Raw genomic sequence first — 23,763 nt, 5'->3', positions numbered from 1 at the left:
ACGAGTTCTAGTGTTATACAAAAGAGGAAGTAAAACTTCTCTCTCGATCCATTTCCTCAGGCCTGGCGTGACTTCAGACCTCCCCCCAGGTCGCCTCTTGCTCGCGTTTTCGCTCGGCTACCGAGCCCCAGGGCGGCAACCCTTCTCCACCCCCGTGACTCTCTTCCTCCAAGCCCCCGCCTGCCCTCTTTGACTGGAGGCGGAGGCCATCCCGCCCCGCTTCTCCCTCCCGTGACCTCCTTCTCCCCTCTCGCAGTCCTGCCCCTCGCCGGCTCCGCCTCCTGCTCTCGCCCCGGGGCTTCTTTTCTCAGCAAAACGATCCGCTTCCCGGAGCAGAGCGACGCCGTCCGCGCTCGGCGACGATGGGCTTTTGGGCGCTGGCTCCGGAGGGCGCGCGGCTCTTCTCCTGGGCGCTTGCCCTGCTCGCCGCGCTCGCCACGCTGCTGACTGTCTGGGTCGCCCGCTTGGTGCTCGATCATTACAGGAAATACAAGGAGCTGAAGCCCATCCCGGGGATCAGTCCCTGGTACCCGCTGCTGGGCAACGCGCTGCTCTTTGAACGCGGTGGGGAAGGTAAAGGCCGACGGGGGGGTGGGGGGGGAGCGGCTGCAAAGCTTGGCAAGAGTTTTCCGAGGGGGGAAACGAAAGTAGCCTGGTTTCTCAAGGTTTGGAAAGAAGCGTCTGTCGATCGAACTTGTATACTAAAAGCGGCGAACAATACACAAGGGAGCGGCGCTTCCTAGGATAGGCACAGAAAAGATACAGGCACTGTATCTTTCCTTGTATCTCTTAATTTCAGTAAGGTGAGATGCCCCACTGTCATGTTCTTGTTTGAGGTGTGGCTGAGATGCAGCCACCCATCTTTTTACTGCAAATGTGTGAGTTTATGCTTTCCCGGAAAGGCTGGTTTTTACTTTAATATTCTTTAAACTTTTCTCTTGTATTCCACGCTGCACTTGTGAACAGGGGTGCCAACTTGAATAAAATATTGGGAGGGCCCAGGTAAGCCCAGCCTTACATAATTGATCAAAAGATAAGGCGTGCACGCATCATTCAAATGGCAATGCCCACCAACTTGGGGGGGGGGTGTGCCCCCTCTAATAATTTATTGGGGGTATCCTAATAAGTCTCCGGGCTTCTCTTCCAAAACTTTTTTTTTTAAATCTTTATTGTCATTGCCCCCTTCGGGGACAACGAAATTACTTGACTGCTCCATAAAAACACTAATTAAACAATACAATATAATACAGCAAGGGAGATTAGATGACTTTCAAAGTCCGGGCTTCCCATTCAGGGCCGAGATCGCTCTGGAGAAGAAGCTGTTCTTAAGACGACTCGTTCTTGTCTTCATCGACCTGTATCTCCGTCCCGACGGCAAGAGCTCGAAGAGACAGTGACCAGGATGCGATGGATCTTTTACTATGTCCAGTGCCTTCCTATGGCACCTTGTGGCATAAATCTGCTCTAAGGTGGAGAGTGGGCAGCCAACAATGCTCTAGGCAGGGAGGATGAGGATAAGGGGAAAAGTAGAGGGAGTTTCCTCTGCCTGTCATTGGCTCTGACTCCAACTACAGTTGGGTTCCCCGCCTTCTGCCCCACCAGCCCCAGTGAGAACTAACCTAGTGCACTGGCTGTCTCTTAACTGTGTATTGGAACGCAGCTTTCTTAGAGGCCTCTCAGGCATTGTTCTTGAACAGAGAATTGCAACAGGAGAAGAAAGTGCATGGAGTTTGGCCTCCCCATCCTGGATTAGAACATCACCAGCACTCCACGCCACATGCTTGAAGTGGTAGGTGATTTTGTTTGCCTGGGTTCCACCATAACAAGCAACCTCTCCACTGACCATGAGCTGGACAAGCATATTGGCAAGGCAGCTATGTCAACGGTACACCTCTCCCAAAGGTTACTGGAGAATGTGATGCTAATGTCTAAGACCAATATGAAGGTCTACCAGGCTTGCATGTTGAGCACACTGCTTTGTGGAAGGTAGTCATTGGCAGCTTACAGCTGCCAGGAGTGATGCCTCAATGCCTTCCACGTGTGTTGCATCAGGGATATTTTGGGAGTCACATGGAAGGACAGAGTCTCAAACAAACATGTGCTCTCCCAGGCCCATGTTCCCAGCATGTTTGCACTCCTGTCTCTGTCGACTTGGTCATGTCCACAGAATGGAAGATGGCAGGACCCCCAAGAATCTGCTCTACAGACACCCAGCCCATTGGCAGACCAACTCTGTGTTACAAACGTGACGTGAAGACTGGCAGCACCAACCCCATTGTGTTGGGATCTCTTGTAGATGATTGCAGTGTCTGGAGACAGACAGTCATGTCATGCATTCACAGCAGTGACCAGAGGAGGAATAGCTGCTGGGAGGAGCACAGAGAGGAGAAATGCCACGGTGCACCTGAAGCAGCAAAATCAGATGCCTTCATCTATCTTGCCTGCAGTAAAACATGTCCCTCCTGTATTGGTCTCTACAACCACAGCAGGTGCTGTAATTCTCCAACGGTTTGACTTTACCCCCGAAGGCGCACAGTTCCATTGTCTCCCAAGACGGACAGATGCCAGGAGAGAGAGAAAGTATCATCAACATCCCCCTGTGTACTGGCCCCAATGAAAATGGGACTGCTGCGTTCAACTTCCCCTCTTATGTTTTGGTCTCATTTACTGTACCTCAACATTCTTGCACCTTGGTTTTCCTAAATTGAGTGGATATGTCTTAAAGGACGTTCTCAGTACAGTGAGTTGAATGCATTAAAAATGTTCCCTATGGTTAGGAACCTGCATGCCTGAAGCTTCTTTTTTTTTTATTTGAGGAGGTCAGGGATGTTGTGGACAAGGCTGGTGCATAGAAAGGGGCATTGGGAAAGGGAGCTGATATGTATATAGCTTCAAGCCCCCTATTCATGTTGAGATTCCTTCTTCAAACATAGAACCTGCAAAGGGCTTAGGAGCAAGTTCAACTGAATGCTGTTTTACTTAAAAGTAAGCACTGCGGTTTCCAAAATAGTTACATGAAATCTCCTAGGTGAATCAAAGTGTTTCCAAACAAAGTGTGTTAAGATCATGTTACATAAAGTAGCTACATTAAGAGCAGGAAATCAAATACTTTAAGTATCTATCTTGGGAATTGAGTAAATTGGTATGGTTAGAATATTTTAGAAGTATTATTATCCAACTCTCAAAAAAGGTGTTCTTTTATACATTCTTTGCCTCCTGAGCAATTCTGCAATGCTGAATATTCTGCCTACCGTAGTAGACATATTTTTTTTTACAACTACCAAACTTAGAAATGTGAACTGCTGCTGTTCTTCTCTGTATACAAAATGTGGCATTCTTTTGTCACATTTGCCACAATGTATGAATTCTTTTTCCAGCCTTGGAAAATGTCATTTAATTGTTTGGTTGCTGAATCTGAAGAGAACTCACTGAGCCCAGTCTTGATGGTCCGCCAATCCATCATTTTCGCTTTCTCCAGTTTCTTTAATAAGGGCTAGCCTGACTGTGAAGTGCCAGTCAAAATCCCCCTCTCCACTTACCCAACTGGAGTGCCAGCTGTTGCTCTTGGGCCTGGAACTTTGTTTTGCAACACCCACATTCTGTGAAATAAATTATCTGCTGTTTGCATAAACAGAAAACATTGATAATGTAAAACACCATACAATGAAGGGGTTTCAGCCTCTGTTTCAACTGAATCAGCTTTAGCAAAATCGTTTACAAGCATGGTTAATACTCCGTTATAGGATGGGGACTGTATTTGCAGAGGTGCAGATGTAGCTTCTCCTATCATGGCTGGATCAGCTGGCCAGTTATATAGACTTTCATTAGAAGACTATATGACAGGACCTCTTTGCTGGGCTACAACATCTCCTGCCTCATCTATTGCACTCACGTCATTTTAAAGGACTAAGGGTGTCTGTTCTATTCAGGACAGATCTATTACTTCTTGAGCCACCTGATTTGCTGTTGCTTCTGGGTCCCTTTCTTCAATTACATGGTCACAGTGATCAAATAAGGATTATTTTATATGCTGTGCCAGAGTGGGGCCCACTACCCACTAACAATGGGGAGCCTCTTTATATGGAATCAGCCATGAAGAGGGGTTATTTATATGGTTAAGATGAGTTGTAAGCCAATGTAAATGTGCTCTTATACTTTCTGATGTTTACCAGAACTGATTGAGCGTGCTACATGAATTTAAACTTGATGTGAAAGTGGGAGGTTAGAAGGAGACCCTTGTCTCTTGCAATCTGAATTTAGGAAGAGGGGCCTCCTGCTATGTGGTTGTTGATCTTTGCTTAGAGTAGGTGCTATTCTCATGAGAACAAGTAGCATAGAGGTGGGATATTGAATTTCTTATTTTCATACCTGATGCATTTCCTTCCTCCCAACCCAGCTTTCTTTAAACAGTTGATCGATTACACTGCGTTGTTATGGAATACTCCACTGCTACAGCTCTGGGTAGGACCACTGCCCTTTATTATCTTATATCATCCAGAAACCGTAGAGGTGAGTCTCTCATTCTTAGTCTTTACTACATGTCTGGAGAACTCCTACCCACCAAAGGCCACATTCCCTTGGGAATAAACTGCCAAGGGGTGCATGCATACCTGTGGTGGGTGGGGCTGAAGAGGATGGTGAATAGGGCCAAAGTGGGAGCAGAGCCACCCCATTCTCTCATGTACCATCCATTCACACACATTGCACAAGCATGTACCTTGGTCATCCATCCTCTATTCTCGCATACGCTTCTCACTCCATCCTTCTACTCTCTTGTTAATTTGCATATTCTCTCTCTCTCTGACACACACACCCCTTCTCATTTTCTCTCTTCCCCTCTTTGCCCCTCTTCTCCCCATGGGGCAATTGGACTTAGGAAAACAAGTTTCCCTTAGTTCCTGATCCCATCCCCAAGGTTTGTTTTCCTAGGGTGTATGTGTGTAATTTCACCCCCCCCAAAGGGTAGGGGAAGGATGCATGGGGAGCGTTAACTTTTTCCTCCACAGCTGCTGCACCTCTCTGAAAATTGCCTTCCACACTGCAATCAGGCTTAGAAAAAATTGTTTGGTGTGGATGGGAGCTAGCCCTCCCAGGCCTAATTCCATCATTGGGACAGGATGTGGATCACAGTATGTGATCCTGCTGCATGGTGCTTTTATTCTAGAAAAAAATAGGTGCCGGTACTCACCATGAAGTTGTTACAGTAAGTGCCACACTTTTTAACAGCAACGACAAAGAGGTGACAGTGCTGCTTACCCTTGAATAAAGGTAAAGGGATCCCCGACCATTAGGTCCAGTCGTGGCCGACTCTGGGGTTGTGGCGCTCATCTTGCTTCATTGGCAGAGGGAGCCGGCGTACAGCTTCCGGGTCATGTGGCCAGCATGACTAAGCCGCTTCTGGCGAACCAGAGTAGTGCACGGAAACGCCGTTTACTTTCCCATCTGGTACCTATTTATCTACTTGCACTTTGATGTGCTTTCGAACTGCTAGGTTGGCAGGAGCAGGGACCAAGCAACGGGAGCTCACCCTGTCGTGGGGATTCAAACTGCCGACCTTCTGATCGGCAAGTCCTAGGCTCTGTGGTTTAACCCACAGTGCCACCCATGTCCCTCTTACCCTTGAATACCTCCTGTAAAAAAAGAGGAATGCTGCTGCACCTTTGAAATAAACCACCCCCTTCATAAAGCAGTCTGAATGAGAACTCAGTCAGCTGCCTTTCATTGGAGAAGATAACCTAAAAACTCTGTTCGTCTTCCAAGGCGGGTTTGCTCAGCATGTCCCCATGAAGATAAACGTAACCCAACAGCCATAGCGTTGCCATTCTATCACATGCTTTATATACCTCTCCATCTTTTAAGTTCCATTGTTTCTAATGGAGCTTGCTCAGTAGTGGGTATCTGTTTAGGTTCATCCGCTGTCCTATGCACACTTACCTGGGAGAAAGCTTGAATGGACCGTTTGGAACTTACTTCTGAAAAGACTCAGATGCAATTGCATATTAAAGGCACCAGTCCTCTGCATTCTTACCTGGGAGTAAGTCCTGTGGAAGCTGCTAGGACTTAATTCTTAATAAATATAATCAGTGTTGCTGGATCTAGTCTTGGATCCTGCTAAATTGGAAGCACTTCTGCAACCCAAGAACAGGAGTGAGATAAATTGCTTATGTAAAGCTTGAGCTGTACAAAGCCTTGAACTTCATTTTGTACTATCAGCGCGAGGATTGTTTTTAATGCAGATATTCTGTTAATGATCCACTAGTCTGAAAACATCAGCAGAGTGCTGTTATCTTTGTTCAGTTGTTGTTTTAAGTAAATCCTATTATAGTGATATGCATTTTCCATTATATCTGTTTGGATGTATTTTTTTACATGTGGAGGTGGAGGGTTTTTTCCTTGGCAGGATTTTGACAATGGCAGCTGCTAAAGGGATTAAAAAGAATTCCACCTGCCAGATTCAAGGAATGACTGGGTGTAAGGTTTCTACCACTTATGCTGGACAAAAGGATTGTCTGTGGGCAGATACTGTTGAACTATTAGAGTGGGATTAAACTAGGCAGGGCAGCCTGGTTTTGATTTCCTGAGAGGTAGATTAGAATTCTAGAAGCTGCTAAGAGTGTTTTATGGGTGGTGTAAGACAACAGCCCATCCTAGAAGGATTTTATTTGTCCAGCGACAGGTTTAAAGTGTGAAGTTAAGAAGGATCTTAAATACTTCATTACCAATCTGATGTCAGGACGTACCACACCATCAGGGCATAATCAAGCTCTGGAATCTAAAGAGAAAGCAAAGGAGCTGCTAAGACTGCTAAATCAACAGCTGTCACTTTGAACTCAACTAGAATATATTTTAGATAGCAAAGGCAGCGTTGAACAGATAGCATTGGAGGGCAAAGTCAAGAATTTACATTTTTTAATCTCTTCTGTTGGCAGGTTGTATTGAGTAGCTCTAAGCATATTACAAAATCCGATCCTTACAAGTTTCTGCATCCTTGGCTGGGCACAGGGCTTCTAACGAGGTAAGGAAAATACACCCCTGGAACATGGGTGTGCAGTGTACCCCTTTGTTGCACCCCTTGGAACACAGTGTAGCTGGTGTGTCCAATACTGGTTGAGCTGTTAGTCCTCCTCAACACATTCTGCTTCCAACTCCATGTGTCCACCTCCTCATGCCCTATTGAATATGTGAAAAGGGCTCTTCCTCGTGCACAAAGGTATTCACTGCAGGTGGGAGGCCCCTTTCAGATGCTGTGCTGAATATGGACTTTGGAGACGGGGCTTCGGCTGCAGTCCTGCTCCATTTTCTTCCTGTTTAGTAACTGTGCTAACTCATTTTAACAAAATGTTTTTTTGGGGGGCGGGGAGGATTGCCAGCTGGGGGCAAGGAGGAATAGAGTGAACTGAAGCATTGCATGCTGCAATGTTTTGTTCCAGCTCCTGCTTGAAGGCATTAATGCATTTTGAGACTTGTGTGCATTTTGAGACTTGTTTGTATAGAGAAAAATAATATTTAAGTTTCTGTTTTGCAGCACTGGGGGCAAATGGCGGTCCCGAAGGAAAATGTTAACGCCCACCTTCCATTTCACCATTTTAGAAGATTTCCTTGAAGTGATGAATGAACAAGCCAATATCCTTGTTCAGAAACTTGAAATGCATGTGGACAAGGAGCCGTTTGATTGCTTTTTCTACATCACATTGTGTGCCCTTGATGTAATCTGTGGTAAGTGCTGTGGTTGCTGTCAAAGTGTTGCAATAAATGAGGTTTAAACATTCCTGCTCATTTTCTGGAAGAATTGAGCAGAAGTGTTGTTTTCCAGTGTTAATAGCTTGTTATTCATTTAAATGCAGATTCAGTGATCCACGGTGGAGAACACCAGTGGTTTTGAACCTGTGTGCCATGGCACCCCGGGGTGCCTTGAATGATGGTCAGGGGTACTGCAGGCAACACTGGCCTCCGTCCATCTTTTCTTCCCCTCTGATGCCCTCTCACGTCTCTGCCTCCCAAAGGCTTGTGTGGCTGTTGGTTACAGCAGCCCTGGCTACAAGTTCCCCAGGCAAATGGTGCCTCTGGGGCTGCCCAGGGATACTTGGGGTGGGGGGCAGCTCAGAGACCAGGGGCGGCAGCTGCAGGAGGGGAGAGAGAAGGCTGAGGGAACATTCCACAAGGGAGGGTGTTTGAAAAAGCATGAGAGGCTGCCAGCTCTGCAAGCAAGGGATCACATAACTGGGCTCCTGAACCCCACAGGGGCGCCACAGAAAGAATGTAGTTGGTCAAGGGAGCCGCGGACTCAAAAAGGTTGGAAACCTCTGATCTACACTCATAGAGAAGGGAAATAGTTCATTGTCAAATTGTAATCAAATTGAATCACTGTTGATTTGTAGTCAGTCCGAATGCAGGTCAGGACTGGGACACAAGAACACATACTATGGGACCAAAAGGGAATCCCAGGAGACAATGACCACAGGTGTGGTATTACAGTGGTGCCTCGCAAGACGAAAAGAATTCGTTCCGTGGGTCTTTTCGTCTTGCGAAGCACAGTCCGTCGCAACTGCGCCTCTTCAAGTGGCTTTAAAAAAAAAAGCGCAAGAAGTTTTCGTCTTGCAAAGCAAGCCCATAGGGAAATTCGTCTAGCGAAGCAACGCAAAACCAAAAAACCCTTTCGTCTAGCGAGGCACCACTGTAGTACAATAGTACTACAATTTGACCATATGGTTCAGTGCTTTGCATGCAGGGCACCTTGGGTTCATATCCTGGCATCCCCAGATGAGTCTAGGAAATACTTCTCTCTGAAACCTGGGAAGTCAGTGTAGACAGCATTGAGCTCGATGGGCCAGTGTGTGACTCGAAGTAAGGTCTCCCTTTTATGTCCTGTTCTTGGTTTGTAGGAGCATGATTCTTTGATTGAGTTCTTTCTCTCCTGTTCCTAGAAACGGCTATGGGCAAGAACATAGGAGCACAACACAATAAGGATTCCGAGTATGTCCGAGCTGTCTACAGGTAGGTGTCAAGGTGACCTCCTTTCTAGAAGCAGGGATGGTGAACCAGTGGCCTGTCAGAAATCAGAGACGCTGGTAGCTGGAGTCGAACAGCAGCAGGAGGGCCACAGGTTCCCCATCTCTGCAGCAGAGCCTTAATCCATAAAAACTTTTACTGGGGGCTACACGGAGAAAAAGTCTTTTTCCTCTACCATGCAGATAGCCTTCTGCACGATAAATTTCCAAAGGCCTGCTTTGTGTGATCTTCCTCCCTGCCCCTCATTGGAGCTGAATAGCACAATTCAGGGCCTCTATGTGGGTTGAATGCTCACATAGAAGCTGCATTCACACTGCATCTTTGCAGTGGAGGAGCAGGGCACTGCTGTGGCTGTAGGTCCCAAACTGGGTTCTGTTTTACATGTGAATCACTTTTCTCTGCATCTCTACATGTCACTCTGATTTGCTCAGCCTACTAGCAACAAATTGGGCTCTTTCATGCACTTTATGGTACTTTCCTAGAAATATATCCAGCATTGTTGCTTGTTACCCTAGGATGAGCGATCTGATTCACCACAGACAGAAGTCTCCCTGGCTCTGGCCTAACCTTCTATACCTCATGTTCCAAGAAGGGAGAGAACATTACAGGAGCCTAAAGATACTTCACACCTTTACTGATAATGTAAGCTGCTATATTTTCCTTACTATTGCCTGTAGTTTGTTTGATTCCCTTCATTCATTCATCCATCTATCGCAGTTTAACAGTGCACTGACCCAGCACATCACTTATTTCAGGGGACAACCGTCGCATTATTTGGCATTGCAGGGAGTGCACACATTGGATTATGCAACCTGAAAAATAAACAGCTTTTTTGTTTGGCTATCTAAGGTTATTGCAGAAAAAGCTCGTGAATTAAAAAACCAGGAGCAACATAAAAGCAATGCTGTCAGCAACGGTGATCAAAGCAAGCGCAAAGTCAGGAGAGCTTTTCTCGATATGCTTCTGAATGCCACCGATGACGATGGGAAGAAGTTGAGCTACCTGGACATCCGAGAGGAAGTGGATACATTCATGTTTGAGGTATAGAATGCCCAGTGCTGGTTTAGGTTGCAGAACTCTACCCATTTACCCAAGAGTAAACCCCATAGAGCTCATTGAACCTTGTATGAGGTTTGCATTGTAAGTGTGATGGGATGGTGGGCTGCTTGTGCGTAAAATCGTGGTCCCTCACGAGTTTGTGCAACTCCACAAACCTCTGTGTGTGACAGAGCTCCTCAGACATGTCTGCCCTAGTCACTTGCAGATTCCGACAGTGGTTGTTTTCGGAAGCGCTTCCAGCATAGAAGCTCCTTAACGGAAACACGTCTTCTGGACTCACGACGTGACAGCTTCCGGCGAGGAATGGGTCTCCCTATGGGAGCTTCTGACACCTCCCCACTGTTCTCGCTGGACGTGTCCCTGAGCCCTCCCTCTTGCTCGCTTTCCCTCAGAGATCCTCCCCTTTCCCTGCTAGTTCCTGCTTTAGCTGCTGCGTCTCTCTCAGCCTTCGTGAGACTTTCCTCCAGAGACCCATCTCTCCCCCTGCTGGTCCCTGCTTCCGCTGCTGAGTCCCTCCCAGCCTCCGTGAGCCCTCTCCCCACCTGTTCCTCCGATGGCAGTTCCCTGACATCCACCTCCCCTCCAGGACCCCCTTCACCCCCGCCCATTCCCTCTCCTCTGGGCGGTGAGGAGGTAAAACCCCGAAAAGAATCCTCTTCATCTTCAGACGTCTCGAACATTTCCCTCCATCGGTCGCCGTTCCGGCTCGCTGAATCCTCCTCTTCCTCGGAATCTGTGAACCCCTCCAACTCTTCTTCTTCGTCGGTGGTGGCAAAGTATTCCCTCCGGAACCTCGCCACTGGCTGAGGTTTACGTGGGAACCTCTGATGAAAAGTTTCTATTAAAACCTCGTCATTGACATCCTCTGCCATGACCCAGGTGTTTTCCGACTCCGGTTCCCCTTCCCACGTTACCAAATACTCTACTTGATCTCCCTTCCACCTGGAATCGAGGATCTCCGCTACATGGTAGCTGTGTTCCCTTTCCTCCATTGCTGGTCCCCGAGTGACCCTCCCTTCTCTGTCCCCTTTATACGGTGACAGCAACGACCTGTGGAAAACTGGGTGCAGCTTCATGTGGTTCGGTAAGCGGAGTATGAAAGCCACTGGGTTGACCTGTTGCGTGACTTCAAATGGGCCCAGTCTTTTGGGTCTTAACTTCTTACAACCCCCTTTGAATGGTAACCCTTGGGTTGACAGCCACACCTGGTCCCCCACCCTAATGGTTTCACCTTCTCTTCTGTTTTTGTCTGCCTGCCTCTTATATTCCTCCTTGGCCCTGTCTAAGTTAAGTTGGAGCTGGCGATGGATTGCTTCCATTTCTTCTACGAACTGTTCGGCAGCTGGAACGCTCCAGTTCTCCCCTTCCCCCCCTGGGAAAGCCCGGGGATGGCACCCGTAATTAGCCAAAAAGGGGCTCATCCCCGTGGACACGTTCTCCGCATTGTTGTAGGCAAATTCTGCCAATGCCAGCTTCTCCACCCAATCATTCTCTCTGTCATTCACATAACACCTCAAATATTGCTGGAGGATGCCATTGGCTCTTTCCGCCTGCCCGTTGGTTTCAGGATGCCGGGCAGTCAAAAAATTGACCTCTACATGCAGTAAGCTCATGAGCTTCCTCCAGAACCTGGAAGTAAATTGTTTCCCACGGTCTGAAACCACCCTCAAGGGGGCGCCATGCAACCTAAACACATTTTCTACAAACAATTTAGCGGTTTCTTCTGCCGTGACAGCATGTGAGCAGGCTATAAAGTGGGCCATTTTGGTTAACAGGTCTACCACAACCATGATGGCTGTTTTCCCTCTGGACTTTGGCAGATCAGTCATGAAATCTATTGCCACTGCTTCCCATGGTCTTTCAGGTGTGGGTAGTGGTTCTAATAACCCTGCCGGTGCTCACCTCTCCCCCTTGGCTCGCTGGCATTGGTCACACCCTCTCACATACTCCCGCACATCTTCCCTGACCTTGGGCCACCAAAATTCCCTGGTAACCAGCCACATGGTTTTGTGTTGCCCAAAATGCCCTGCTGTGGGGCTATCGTGCAGTTGCTTGAGTACCTTCTCCCTCAAATCACCTTCAGGTATATATAACGCTCCCTTGTAATACAACGCCCTGTTTCTCTCCTCAAAACCCCCGGGTTTGTCTCCCGCCCTCCTGAGACCCCTGAGTTTGTCCTGGGCGTATTCATCATGCACCGTTCCCTCTACCAGTTCCCTTTGCCCCACCAATGCCACCCCACACACCCAGCGGTCCTCTGGAATGACATGTCTTTCTTCGGGTGCTCCCTCCCCCTCCAAATATTCAGGTTTGCATGAGAGAGCGTCCACCCTAACGTTCTCTGGGCCTGGCACGTAACAAATCTCAAAGTTAAATTTGGAGAACTCCTGGGCCCATCTCAACTGCCGTTGGTTGAGCACTCGCGCCGTTCTCCAATACTCTAGGTTCTTATGGTCAGTGCACACTTGCACCTTATGTTGTGCACCAATTAGCAGGTGCCTCCATCTCCGGAAAGCCTCATGAATAGCAAGAAGTTCTCGGTCGTACACCGTGTAGTTCCTCTCGGATTTGTTCAGCTTTCGCGAAAAAAAGGCACACGGTCTCCACTCTGACTCCTCCTTCCCTGGCTGCAGAAGAAGCACCGCCCCTATGGCTCTGTCTGATGCGTCTGTTTCGACTCTCATCTTTTTTTGTAAATCCACATGCAGAAGTTGTCCTTCAGAGGCGAAGACCCTTTTCAGTTCCTCAAAAGCTCGCTCCGCCTCCTCAGTCCAAACAAATTTCTTCTTACTGCTGAGACAGTCCGTAATGGGCGCCGTCAGGTGTGCAAAGTTTCAGATGAACTTACGATAAAAGTTCCCAAACCCTAGGAACCTCTGCACATCCTTCTTGGTTTTGGGTGTTTTCCATTCCAGCACTGCCTGGACCTTGCCGGGATCCATGGCCAATCCCTTGTCTGACAGGCGGTACCCCAGGAATTCCACCTCCTTGGTATGAAACTGACACTTCTCCAGTTTCACCCACAGCCTGTTGGCTTGCAGCCTGCTCAACACTTCTCTGACGTCTCTCACATGCTGCTCCTCATTCTCAGAATACACCAACACGTCATCTAGGAAGGCCACACAATTCTTGTAAAGCAAAGGCCCCAGTACGTGGTTCATAAACGATTGGAAGCACGCCGAGCCTGCTTGTAAGCCAAATGGCATCACGAGATATTCAAATGCCCCCAAAGGGGTGAACATGGTGGTTTTCCATTCATCCCCTTTCCTTATACGTATCAGGTTGTACGCCCCCCTTAGGTCCAGCTTTGTAAAAATCTTTCCCTTCCGCACCCTGGTCAAAATGTCGTCAATCCTGGGCATAGGGAAAGCCAAGGGTTCTGACACTGCGTTTAACGCCCTGAAGTCACACACAAGTCTCGGCTTGTCCGTGTGTTTTTTTATCCACAAAAAACACTGGGCTACCTCCCACTGCTTTGGACTCTCTGATGAAGCCTCTCTTCAGGTTCTTGTCAATGAACTCTCTTAGCTCCTGCATTTCTCTGCCTGACATGGCATACAACTTGCCTACAGGAAGCTGTGCCCCAGGGAGTAAATTGATTTGACAGTCAAAGGGCCTATGCGGGGGTAGTTGGTCAGCTTCCTTCTCGCTGAACACATCGCTGAGATCTGCGTATTGTGGTGGTACCTTCACCTTCTCCATTACTTCCGTCCCTGCTAGGGTGGCTTGGGCCCCTGCTGAACCCTTTCCCCCTTTGCAGTGTTCTAAGCAATGTGCTGAACCAAAGGAAACCACTCTCTGATGCCAGCCCACCAGCGGATCATGTAACGCTAGCCAGCTCATCCCCAAAATAATAGGAGCTCCTCCCAAGGTGGCCACATTAAACGCTATCAGTTCTGTGTGCCTTGCCACCTTCATTATCATTGGTACGGTCTGCAAGCTGACTTCTCCTCCCAACAACTCCCTGCCATCGATCGTGGTCACCTGCAGGGGGTTGCTTAAAGGGATAGTCTGTATCTGGTGTTCAGCTGCAAACTCTTTGCTCATGAAATTGCAGGAGCTGCCTGAGTCCAACAGCGCCTTTATCTTTAGGGGGTGTCCATTTTGCAGCTCTAGCGACACTTCAATCACTAGGGCAGGTTGAGGAGCTTCTGGCATGGGCACTTTCACTGCTCTTTGGCCTGGCTGCTGTGCCCCGACTGTGGCAACCAGGCGTTGGCTTTTACCTGCTCCGGTTTTTCCTCCTCTCTTCCCTCAACAGCTCCCACCATCCCTTGCCATTCCTTCCTCTGGGGGCAGACTCTGGCAAAGTGACCTGGCTGTTGGCAGAGATAGCATTTCCGGGCGCCTTTTCCCTCCTTCTTTCCCCCCTCACTGGGCTTTGAAACTGCGCGCGCGCTGTTCCGATTTCCATCGGCTCTGCCGGCGGGAAAGTTGTCTCTGGAATATCAGGAATGCGGAACTCCTTCCAGCGTTCCCCCTTCCCTTCCCGCCTCTCCAAAGCTCTCGCCTCCTGGCGCGCTCCTATGGTCAGCGCAGATTTAGTCAGCTGATCCATAGAATCCGCCCTAGGACCCCGGGAAAGTTCGTCTTTCACAGCCGAAGCAAGGCCTTCTTCAAATAGCATTTGAATGGGCGCCGCCGATAAATCCCACCCCAATCTGTGAACCAGCATGGTGAACTCAGTCCAGTACTCACGGACAGATCGGCTTCCCTGCTTGCAAGCCATTAGCTGTCTGCGCACCACTCCCTCCTCAATATCGCTGGAAAACATGAGATCCATTGCACGAAAGAACTTCATGGTGTCCTTTAGGACGTCATTGTGCATTGCCATCAGGGGTCTAACCCAGTCCCTCGCCCCTTTTTCAAGATGCCCAATCACAAAAGCCACTCGCGATTCCTCGTCAGGGAATTCATCAAACTGCACATTGAGGGCATATTGCATCTCTGTTCTAAAGGCATGGTAGTCCTTGGGGTCCCCCCCAAACTTCTGCACCAATCCTGGTACCTTTCTGGTGAACTGGGTGGCTCTCCCCTTCTTGTCTGCATCCTGAGCCCTTCTCTCCTCAAGCCTCGCCGTCTGCAGCGCCAGTTGGATTTCCAACGCTCGGTACCTTTCTTCCAAGCTTGGACCCGCTCCAACCCCTGTCTCTCTGGTTCCGGCTGGGTCGCTCATGATGCCTTCTCCTGCACAGGCAGCTTACAAAGACTGTCGGAATGCTGTGATGGGATGGTGGGCTGCTTGTGCGTAAAATCGTGGTCCCTCAGAGTTTGTGCAACTCCACAAACCTCTGTGTGTGACAGAGCTCCTCAGACATGTCTGCCCTAGTCACTTGCAGATTCCGACAGTGGTTGTTTTCGGAAGCGCTTCCAGCATAGAAGCTCCTTAACGGAAACACGTCTTCTGGACTCACGACGTGACAGCTTCCGGCGAGGAATGGGTCTCCCTATGGGAGCTTCTGACACCTCCCCACTGTTCTCGCTGGACGTGTCCCTGAGCCCTCCCTCTTGCTCGCTTTCCCTCAGAGATCCTCCCCTTTCCCTGCTAGTTCCTGCTTTAGCTGCTGCGTCTCTCTCAGCCTTCGTGAGACTTTCCTCCAGAGACCCATCTCTCCCCCTGCTGGCCCCTGCTTCCGCTGCTGAGTCCCTCCCAGCCTCCGTGAGCCCTCTCCCCACCTGTTCCTCCGATGGCAGTTCCCTGACAGTAAGTGACTTCCAGAACTCAGGAAATCTCCGGTTTGAATCTTTTTCCTAGCTGGATGTAGACAACTCAGTCTCATTTAGGCCAGTAACTACAGTATGGGGATAATAATTCTGACCACAGCTGGTCATTTCAAAGAGAAATGAGGACCTTCAAGCCTGTGGGCCAAATCTTGTCCATGCAAACCCCTCTGTCAGGGGTTCATGACTCTCCAAACAATGCCCCTCACCAGTCCTGCTTTGCACCCTCTTGCAGTATTTTTGTGGATGCCAGTGCGATGTAGTGGTTAAGAGCGGTAGTCTCGTAATCTGGGGAACCGGGTTCGCGTCTCCGCTCCTCCACATGCAGCTGCTGGGTGACCTTGGGCCAGTCACACTTCTTTGAAGTCTCTCAGCCCCACTCACCTCACAGAGTGTTTGTTGTGGGGGAGGAAGGGAAAGGAGAATGTTAGCCGCTTTGAGACTCCTTAAAGGGAGTGAAAGGCAGGATATCAAATCCAAACTCCTCCTCCTCCTCCTCCTCTTCTTCTTCTTCTTCTTCTTCTTCTTCTTCTTCTTGGGGCTTACAAGAGCAATTTTTCTAGCTCCCACTCCCAGTTGTGGAACTCTATCCACTAGGAGTATTTGTTCATGCCTCTTCGACTATTCATCTTTCAGCAACCTGGGGAAGACAATTTTGTACAGAGGACTTTCTGTTGATTTTGGTATGGCTGGTTGACTTCTTCATCTCCTCCTACACCCACCCTTCACTGTAAAGTCCCAGGGCAGTTTATATCTAAAAAGGGATAACACAGCACATTACAGCAAATAAACCAACCCCACCCCATGCAACCCAATAGATACATATAAACAAACCAGTTTATATGTATACCAGTTGGAATGTAAAGGTAAAGGTAAAGGGACCTAATATTAGGTCCAGTCGTGACCGACTCTGTGGTTGCGGCGCTCATCTCGCATTACTGGCCGAGGGAGCCGGCGTACAGCTTCCAGGTCATGTGGCCAGCATGACTAAGTTGCTTCTGGCGAACCAGAGCAGTGCACGGAAACGCCGTTTACCTTCCCGCCGGAGCGGTACATATTTATCTACTTGCACTTTGACATGCTTTCGAACAGCTAGGTTGGCAGGAGCAGGGACCAAGCAATGGGAGCTCACCCCGTCATGGGAATTCGTACCGCCGACCTTCTGATCGGCAAGTCCTAGGATCTGTGGTTTAACCCACAGCGCTACCCAGTTGGAATGTAGGGGGGTCCTAATGATAATAGCTCATCAGTTGAATGTCCAAGGCAAGAGGTGCATCTTCAGTGGCTACCTCACATGGAAACATCTGATGCACCTCTGCAGAGAGAGAGTTTTGGGGCCATGACAGAGAAGGCTCTGCTATGCTGCTTCTGGGCTTTGTTTTGTTTTCTGGCTTGTAATTATTTTATGTGTTCTGATTGTTTTTTGAGTGTTAGCTATGTTGAGGACTCATTTTTTAAGTGGAAGGACAGGATATAAATAAAATTATGTCACACCCTAGAAGCAAAGTTGCAGTGTGTGTGTTGTTGTTGTATTAGCCAATCTGACTGGGTTGCCCCAGCCTTTCTAGGCAGCTACCAACAAAATATTAAAAACACAATAAAACATAGCTAGGTAGACATATCAACCATTCTGAGAAGACCTTTTCAGATATGGGAATGACTTAGGAGTGTCAGTCTGCCTTTGGCACATGGGTAGTGACCAGAGCTGGAAGAATCCCTGGCACCTGCTGTTGCCTATACACTTAAATTTTTGAAATATTCACTCTTGTGTATGTGGCTGGTGTCTTAGAAGTTTAGATTTGTGCAAAACCAAAGGTTGTGGGTGCTAGAGGATTTGAAATATTTTGTTCAGGTCCTGGAAAGGGCCAGCAGCTGAGATTTCTTTTGTGTGTGTGATAAAACGTTAGACATTTAATTCTTTCTTCCAAGGGTCATGATACTACCGCTGCTGCCATGAATTGGTGCATTTACTTGCTTGGGTGTGATCCAGAAGTCCAAAGAAAAGTTCACCGTGAACTGGATGAAATTTTTGGTGAGTTTTCCTTTCCTCTGGGAGTGAACCTGGGCAAATGTGGTATACAGGTGTTTATCTAAGTAAATGCTCATAAATGTCGCATAATTCCTCTAACACAGAGATGGGGAACCTCTGGGCCACAAGTGCAGATCCCAGTTTGGCCCATGAGGCTGTTTTCACCAAACCACACCCACCTGCCCCACACCTGATGTCCTTTGTGACTTTGAGACTGGAGCTGAGGTGGATGTGGTTACAAGAGGACAACTGGCATCTTAAAGGGTGAATGACCACTGGGATTAACTGTCCTAAGGCGTTCCCAAGCATGCAAGGGGTTTCTCCATCGGTGGCCATCAGCTGAACAACAATGGCTGCTGAGGAAAAAAGTCTGGTTGCAAAAGTGGTTTGGATCCAAAGCATATTTGCAAGTAGACCTCAAAGGGGATTCCTGTAACTGCCATTGCAGTTGATTGCAGGTTACAGCAAGCCCTTGTGAATTCTGAAAGGTGGGCAGCCCAACCCAAATTGACCAGTGGTGAGGTGGTGAGAAGATTAAGGGTCTGGCCTCCTGGTCGGATCCAGTTCCCCATCCCTGTTCTAAATCAGGTTGGGAAACTATGGTCCTGCAGACTTTCCTAGAACTCCAGTTCCCTTCAACCTCAGCCAGAAGGTCCAGTGCTTAGGCCAATCTCCTCTCCAGCTCCAAACATTACACCTTTTAGGTATTGGCTGCACTGTCTTGGCCTGCACATCAAGGGCTCCCAGGTAACATTCTGCAGGTTCAATCTTTGATGCATTGCATCCTGTCACTTTACTGGACAATGATGCTGCACTGCTTTAACTCTCTTAAAAGGGACCACCTAGGAAAGAATTGAAGCTTAAAACAAAAATATGGTTTTTATTTTGCTGGCTAAGGAGAGTTATGAATGCTTGGAAGTGCTGTCCTCTAGTGGCCTCTCAGAGGCTAGCAATGTCTTCTGCTGACAAAAAAGCTATTCTGGAGTCAGGAGCCAGACCTCATGCTTTTTTGTGCTGTGGTCTTTGCAGCTCTAGTGTGGTCAGACCTTATGCCAGCAAAAAGGAAGCCCTGATGAGCTGGTTCTAAGCATAAGCACAGAAATGATTTATGGCGGTTAGTGGGTTAGACCCCACAATGCCTCCTGCTCCACCATAATTTAAAATAGGTGTCTGAATAACACACGTTTATTCTCAGGGGACTCCGATCGTTATGTTACCATGGACGATTTGAAGCAACTACGGTATCTGGATTGTGTTATTAAAGAAGCTCTTCGCCTCTTTCCTTCTGTTCCATTTTTTGCCCGTACACTGAGTGAGGAATGTTACATAAGTAAGTAATTCAGGTTGGTTAATGCTTTGATGCACTGTGACTATAAGCTTAGTACTATTGGGGGTGCTTCTGGAAGAAGAGACTAACAAATATCTCTTCTTCTTTGGCAGGAGGGTTTAAGGCACCAAAAGGGGTTGATGTCATAATTGTGCCCTATGCACTGCATAGAGACCCTGAAGTCTTCCCAGACCCTGAGGAATTCAGACCTGAGCGATTTTTCCCTGAGAACACAGCTGGGAGGCACCCATATGCATATGTACCTTTCTCTGCTGGGCCCAGGAATTGTATTGGTATGTATGAGAATAAAGAAAATTTCTATCTCTTCAGAACTCCAGAGCACAGTATGTTTCCATTACTGAACTTTCAAAGGGAGATTTTTGTCATAGTACAGTGGTACCTCAGGTTACCGACTCTTCACGCTAAAGATGCTTCGGGTTACAGACTCCGCTAACCCAGAAGTAGTACCTTGGGTTAAGAACTTTGCTTCAAGATGAGAACAGAAATCGCGTGGTGGGAGGCCCCATTAGCTAAAGTGGTACCTCAGGTTAAGAACAGTTTCAGGTTAAGAACGGACCTCCAGAACGAATTAAGTTCTTAACCCAAGGTACCACTGTACTTAGAGCAAGGCCTACAAATGTATTGTTGTTGTCAGGGCTGGCCCTAGCTTTAGACAACCTGAGGTAATTGCCTCAGGCAGACAGTCCTAGAGGATGGCAAATCGGTGCCCTTTGACCAGCTGTGGTCCTGCTATTGCCCAGTGAGGCCTTCCACCTTCTCCATTGCTCTAGAAAGGAAAAGGGGGCGGGTAATGAGTCAGTAGCAGAAGCTGTCTAAAGGGGATGATTATCCAACAGCAAAGCTGAAAGATTATGTAATCTACTAAAGCCCCAGCAACACTGCACATCTAAAGCAATGTTACACCATCTTAAATGGTGATGGCTTCTCCCAAAGAATCCTGGGAGCTGTACTTTGTTAAGGAGTCTAAGAGTTGTCAGGAAACCTCTGTTTCCACCAGAGAGCTATAGTTCCAAGTTCCCTAGGCAGAGCGACAAATTGTTAAACCACTCTTGAGAACAGTAAGTGACTGAAGTGAATGTACCTGAGTTTAAGTTATATGAATGGAGATTATGTCTATCCATAAGGAAGAACAGTAAGAGCTGTTTGGCAGTGGAACAGACTCCCCACAAGAGGGAGTGGAATCGTCTTCCTTGGAGTTTCGTTTTTTAGCAGAGATTGGATGGCCTTCTGTCATGGATGCTTTAGCTGACATCCCTGCATTGCAGGGGGTTGGACTCGATGACCATCAGGGTCCCTTCCAACTCTACAATTCTATGATTTTATGATGCTAAACCTCTTCAAGCATTTCACACACTCCTTCCAGTGGCTTTATATACACCCCCCCATACTACCTTCTTGGTAATTTTGAGTAAACATCTGAATAATTATAGAAAAGTGTTTAATAATTCTTAAATTAATTTGACAGCCTGACCTCAGTGTCATGTGGCAATACTACTACTACTACTACTACTACTACTACTACTACTAAATTTATTTATACCCCGCCCACCCTGGGCGGCTTCCAACATAATATTAAAAATGTGCTAAAACATCATAATAAATACATATTATTGCTCTAGTTAACTCTATCTTGTCTTCACTTTCCAATGTATAGCACAGTTGTACCTGGATCTAAAGGTTATTTCTACACTATTAATCCACCCCTTCCAGTTTTTCACTCACTCCCGCCAGTGGCTGTAAATCCATCACCATCTGTATAAGTATAGAAAAGTGTTCAATTATTTTTAATGAAACTGACCTCAGTGTCACATGGCTCATACTGAATAATAATAAATATGTACAATATTACAGTGGTACTTCGGGTTAAGAACTTAATTCATTCTGGAGGAACGTTCTTAACCTGAAATTGTTCTAAACCTGAGACAATACTTTAGCTAAGGGGGCCTCCTGCTGCCGCTGTGCCGCCGCTGCACATTTTCTGTTCTCATCCTGAAGCAAAGTTCTTAACCCGAGGTACTATTTCTGGGTTAGTGGAGTCTGTAACCTGAAGCGGCTGTAACCTGAGGTACTACTGTATTTCTCTGGCTAATTGTATCTTGTCATTGCTTTGCAACCCCTCTGCAGGTCAGCGCTTTGCACAGATGGAAGAAAAGGCTATTTTAGCCACCATTCTACGGCGCTTTAGTGTTAAAAGTACACAGCAACGTGATCAACTCGGCCCTGTAGGAGAACTGATTCTTCGTCCAAATAAAGGCATCTGGATTCAGTTGAAAAGGAGATCGTCTTCTGGCTCTTAAAATAAGAAACACTGCATTTGGACTACTTGAGAAGAAACACTTGATTTTCACAGCAGGACATTTCAGACTGCCCAACCCTACTAGGACTTCTTTTTGTTAACCAAAATTCTGCTGTTGCCTTTAAAAAAGTCAGCAACTGCAATGCAGAAAGTGATGCTTGTTCAATTGATAGGATATTCCAAATGACTTTGTAATTCTTAGGCTTCGACCTAGGTTGCACTAGCTGATTTTTCTTATCCTAAAGAAAATGAGCAATTTGTTTTATTCTTTAAAACTCCTTTATTCATTATTTATGCACATAAGTAGGGAAATATAGATACTGAAGTATATATTTTAAGGATGTATGACTATAATAATAAAAATTGAAAGTATGAATGAAATTACTCCTGAGCACCAGAGCAATCTTTTCTTATTGGCTGTCATGGACCAAGATGGGATTAGGACCACCTAGTACTCAAAGGCTTCACAGAAACATTTAACTAAAGAAGCTCAAGATTTGACATTAGTGAAAAACTATCAACTTATTTGTTTATTGAACAGTGATTATAAGTTATTAATTTTGTCCAAAATATTAAGAACGGTTTTACAGGTTCTCAATCATCATAATCAATGTGGATTTCTGCCTAAAAGATAATGCCAGAAATGTGTTTGATATTTTGGAATATCTGAATTTTCATAGTGAGAGGCAAGCTGTTTCGGTATTTTTGGATGCAGAGAAAGCCTTTGAAATGGGTATTTTTGTTTTGTTTAGAGTATTGCAAGATATGAACTTTGGAGATAACTTTATTAAATGGGTAAAATCGATTTATACTTCCAGATAGTCTAGATAAATGTTAATAGGGACCTGATAAAAACCCTTTGAGACACAGAAGGGGACAAGGCAAGGGTGTCCATTTCCCTTGCTACTTTTCATCCTGGTCTTGGAAGTCTTGCTTAGAGACATTAGATAAGATGAGAGAATTATGGGAGTAAAGATAAGAAAAGAAACTTATAATGATGACTTCATGTAATAATACTAATAATATATTTATACCCTGCCCATCTGGCTGGGTTTCCCCAGCCACTCTGGGTGGCTCCCAACAGAATTAAAAGCAAAATAAAACAATAAAAACTTCCCTAAACAAGGCTGCCTTCAGATGTCTTCAAGTGTCATGTTAGTTTTGGAAAATCTGCGACAGGGAATGAATATTCTTATGGTTGAGCTAAATGAATTTGGTATGTTAGCAGGCTTATAGGTTACTCACCAGAAAATGAAAATATTGACAAGGAACATGTCAACAGACGATCAGAAGGTTTTGATGAAGAAGAAAGGGTTTCAAATTGGGGGCGGAGTAAAATATTTGGGTATTACTATGACAAATATGAATTGTATGTTGTTTCAAAATAATTATGTTAAGACATGGACTGAAATAAAAAAAACACAGGTCAAGATGGGAGCTGATAAAATTGTCATTGAGTAGAATCTCAGTGATAAAGATGAATGTTTTGCCTAGAATGAGGTTTTTATTTCAAAATTTTTGACTAATGATTTATCATTTAAACAATGGCAAAAAGTTTTTATTTGTTTTTATGGCACAGGAAGAAACCACGGGTTAAAATTAAAGTACAGTGGTACCTTGGAAGTCAAACGGAATCTGTTCCGGAAATCCGTTCGACTTCCAAAATGTTTGGAAACCAAGGCACAGCTTCCGATTGGCTGCAGAAAGTTTGGGAGCCAAAACATTTGAGTCACAAAGCGTTGGTCAACCCAGGTAGGACTGTATTGCAAGATGCAAAGGAAAGGGGAGGATTAGGCATACCTGAGTTGAATTTGTGTTTTGCCGCTTGTTGCTTAGTGTGGATAAAGTATTGGGTGACACTGAAAAATAAAACACACTTGGAACTGGGAGGACATGATTTAACGTTTGATTGGCATGGGTATTTGTGGTATGATAAACTTAATGTGAATCTCAAAAATCACTTCATTAAATGTGCCGTATTAAGAATCTGGAATAGATATGAATCTAGGTTATGTACAAAGACACCTTCATGGATTTCACCACAATAAGCTTCTTAAATAATAATAATAAATAAATAAATATTTTTTTTATATCCTGCCCTCCCCAGCCAAAGCCGGGCTCAGAGCGACTAACAACAGTAAAAGTAACACAGTTTACATAAAATCACAATCTATTAATTGCAATACATTCTAAAATCAATTCAGAATCAAAGTAATGACAACTACTGGGCTAGAATTCTATGAGGATTACCAAAGGAGGGGGTCAGACTGTACCTTGGCCAAAGGCCTGGTGGAACAGCTC

The 23,763-nt window shown here is 46.5% G+C and overlaps 1 protein-coding gene across 1 annotated transcript; it reads left to right on the top strand.

Moving 5' to 3' along the window:
- The first annotated feature begins 328 nt into the window (after window positions 1-328).
- On the top strand, window positions 329-21,853 carry LOC308595052 (cytochrome P450 4V2-like). Its single transcript, XM_081208922.1, has 11 exons — window positions 329-573; window positions 4,397-4,509; window positions 6,930-7,015; window positions 7,526-7,716; window positions 8,925-8,994; window positions 9,525-9,651; window positions 9,859-10,050; window positions 17,719-17,821; window positions 19,014-19,148; window positions 19,259-19,438; window positions 21,291-21,853. The coding sequence occupies exons 1-11, from the start codon at window positions 363-365 to the stop codon at window positions 21,461-21,463; spliced, it is 1,581 nt and encodes a 526-aa protein (XP_081065048.1). The 5' UTR covers window positions 329-362; the 3' UTR covers window positions 21,464-21,853.
- The last annotated feature ends 1,910 nt before the right edge of the window (window positions 21,854-23,763 follow it).

The sequence above is a fragment of the Podarcis bocagei genome, assembly GCF_964188305.1.
Source record: "Podarcis bocagei genome assembly, chromosome: 9".
NCBI classification, from domain to species: domain Eukaryota; kingdom Metazoa; phylum Chordata; class Lepidosauria; order Squamata; family Lacertidae; genus Podarcis; species Podarcis bocagei.
The sequence above is the reverse complement of the archived record's forward strand: the minus strand, read 5'-3'. Positions and strand labels throughout refer to the sequence as shown.

What these genes read in the sequence shown, in the direction of transcription:
- LOC308595052 (XM_081208922.1), top strand. Translation starts at nt 363, where the DNA reads ATGGGCTTTTGGGCGCTGGCTCCGGAGGGCGCGCGGCTCTTCTCCTGG. An exon ending in GAGTGAGGAATGTTACATAA is followed by an intron (nt 19,149 to 19,258) that starts GTAAGTAATTCA and finishes CTTCTTTGGCAG; the next exon opens with GAGGGTTTAAGGCACCAAAA. An exon ending in TGGGCCCAGGAATTGTATTG is followed by an intron (nt 19,439 to 21,290) that starts GTATGTATGAGA and finishes ACCCCTCTGCAG; the next exon opens with GTCAGCGCTTTGCACAGATG.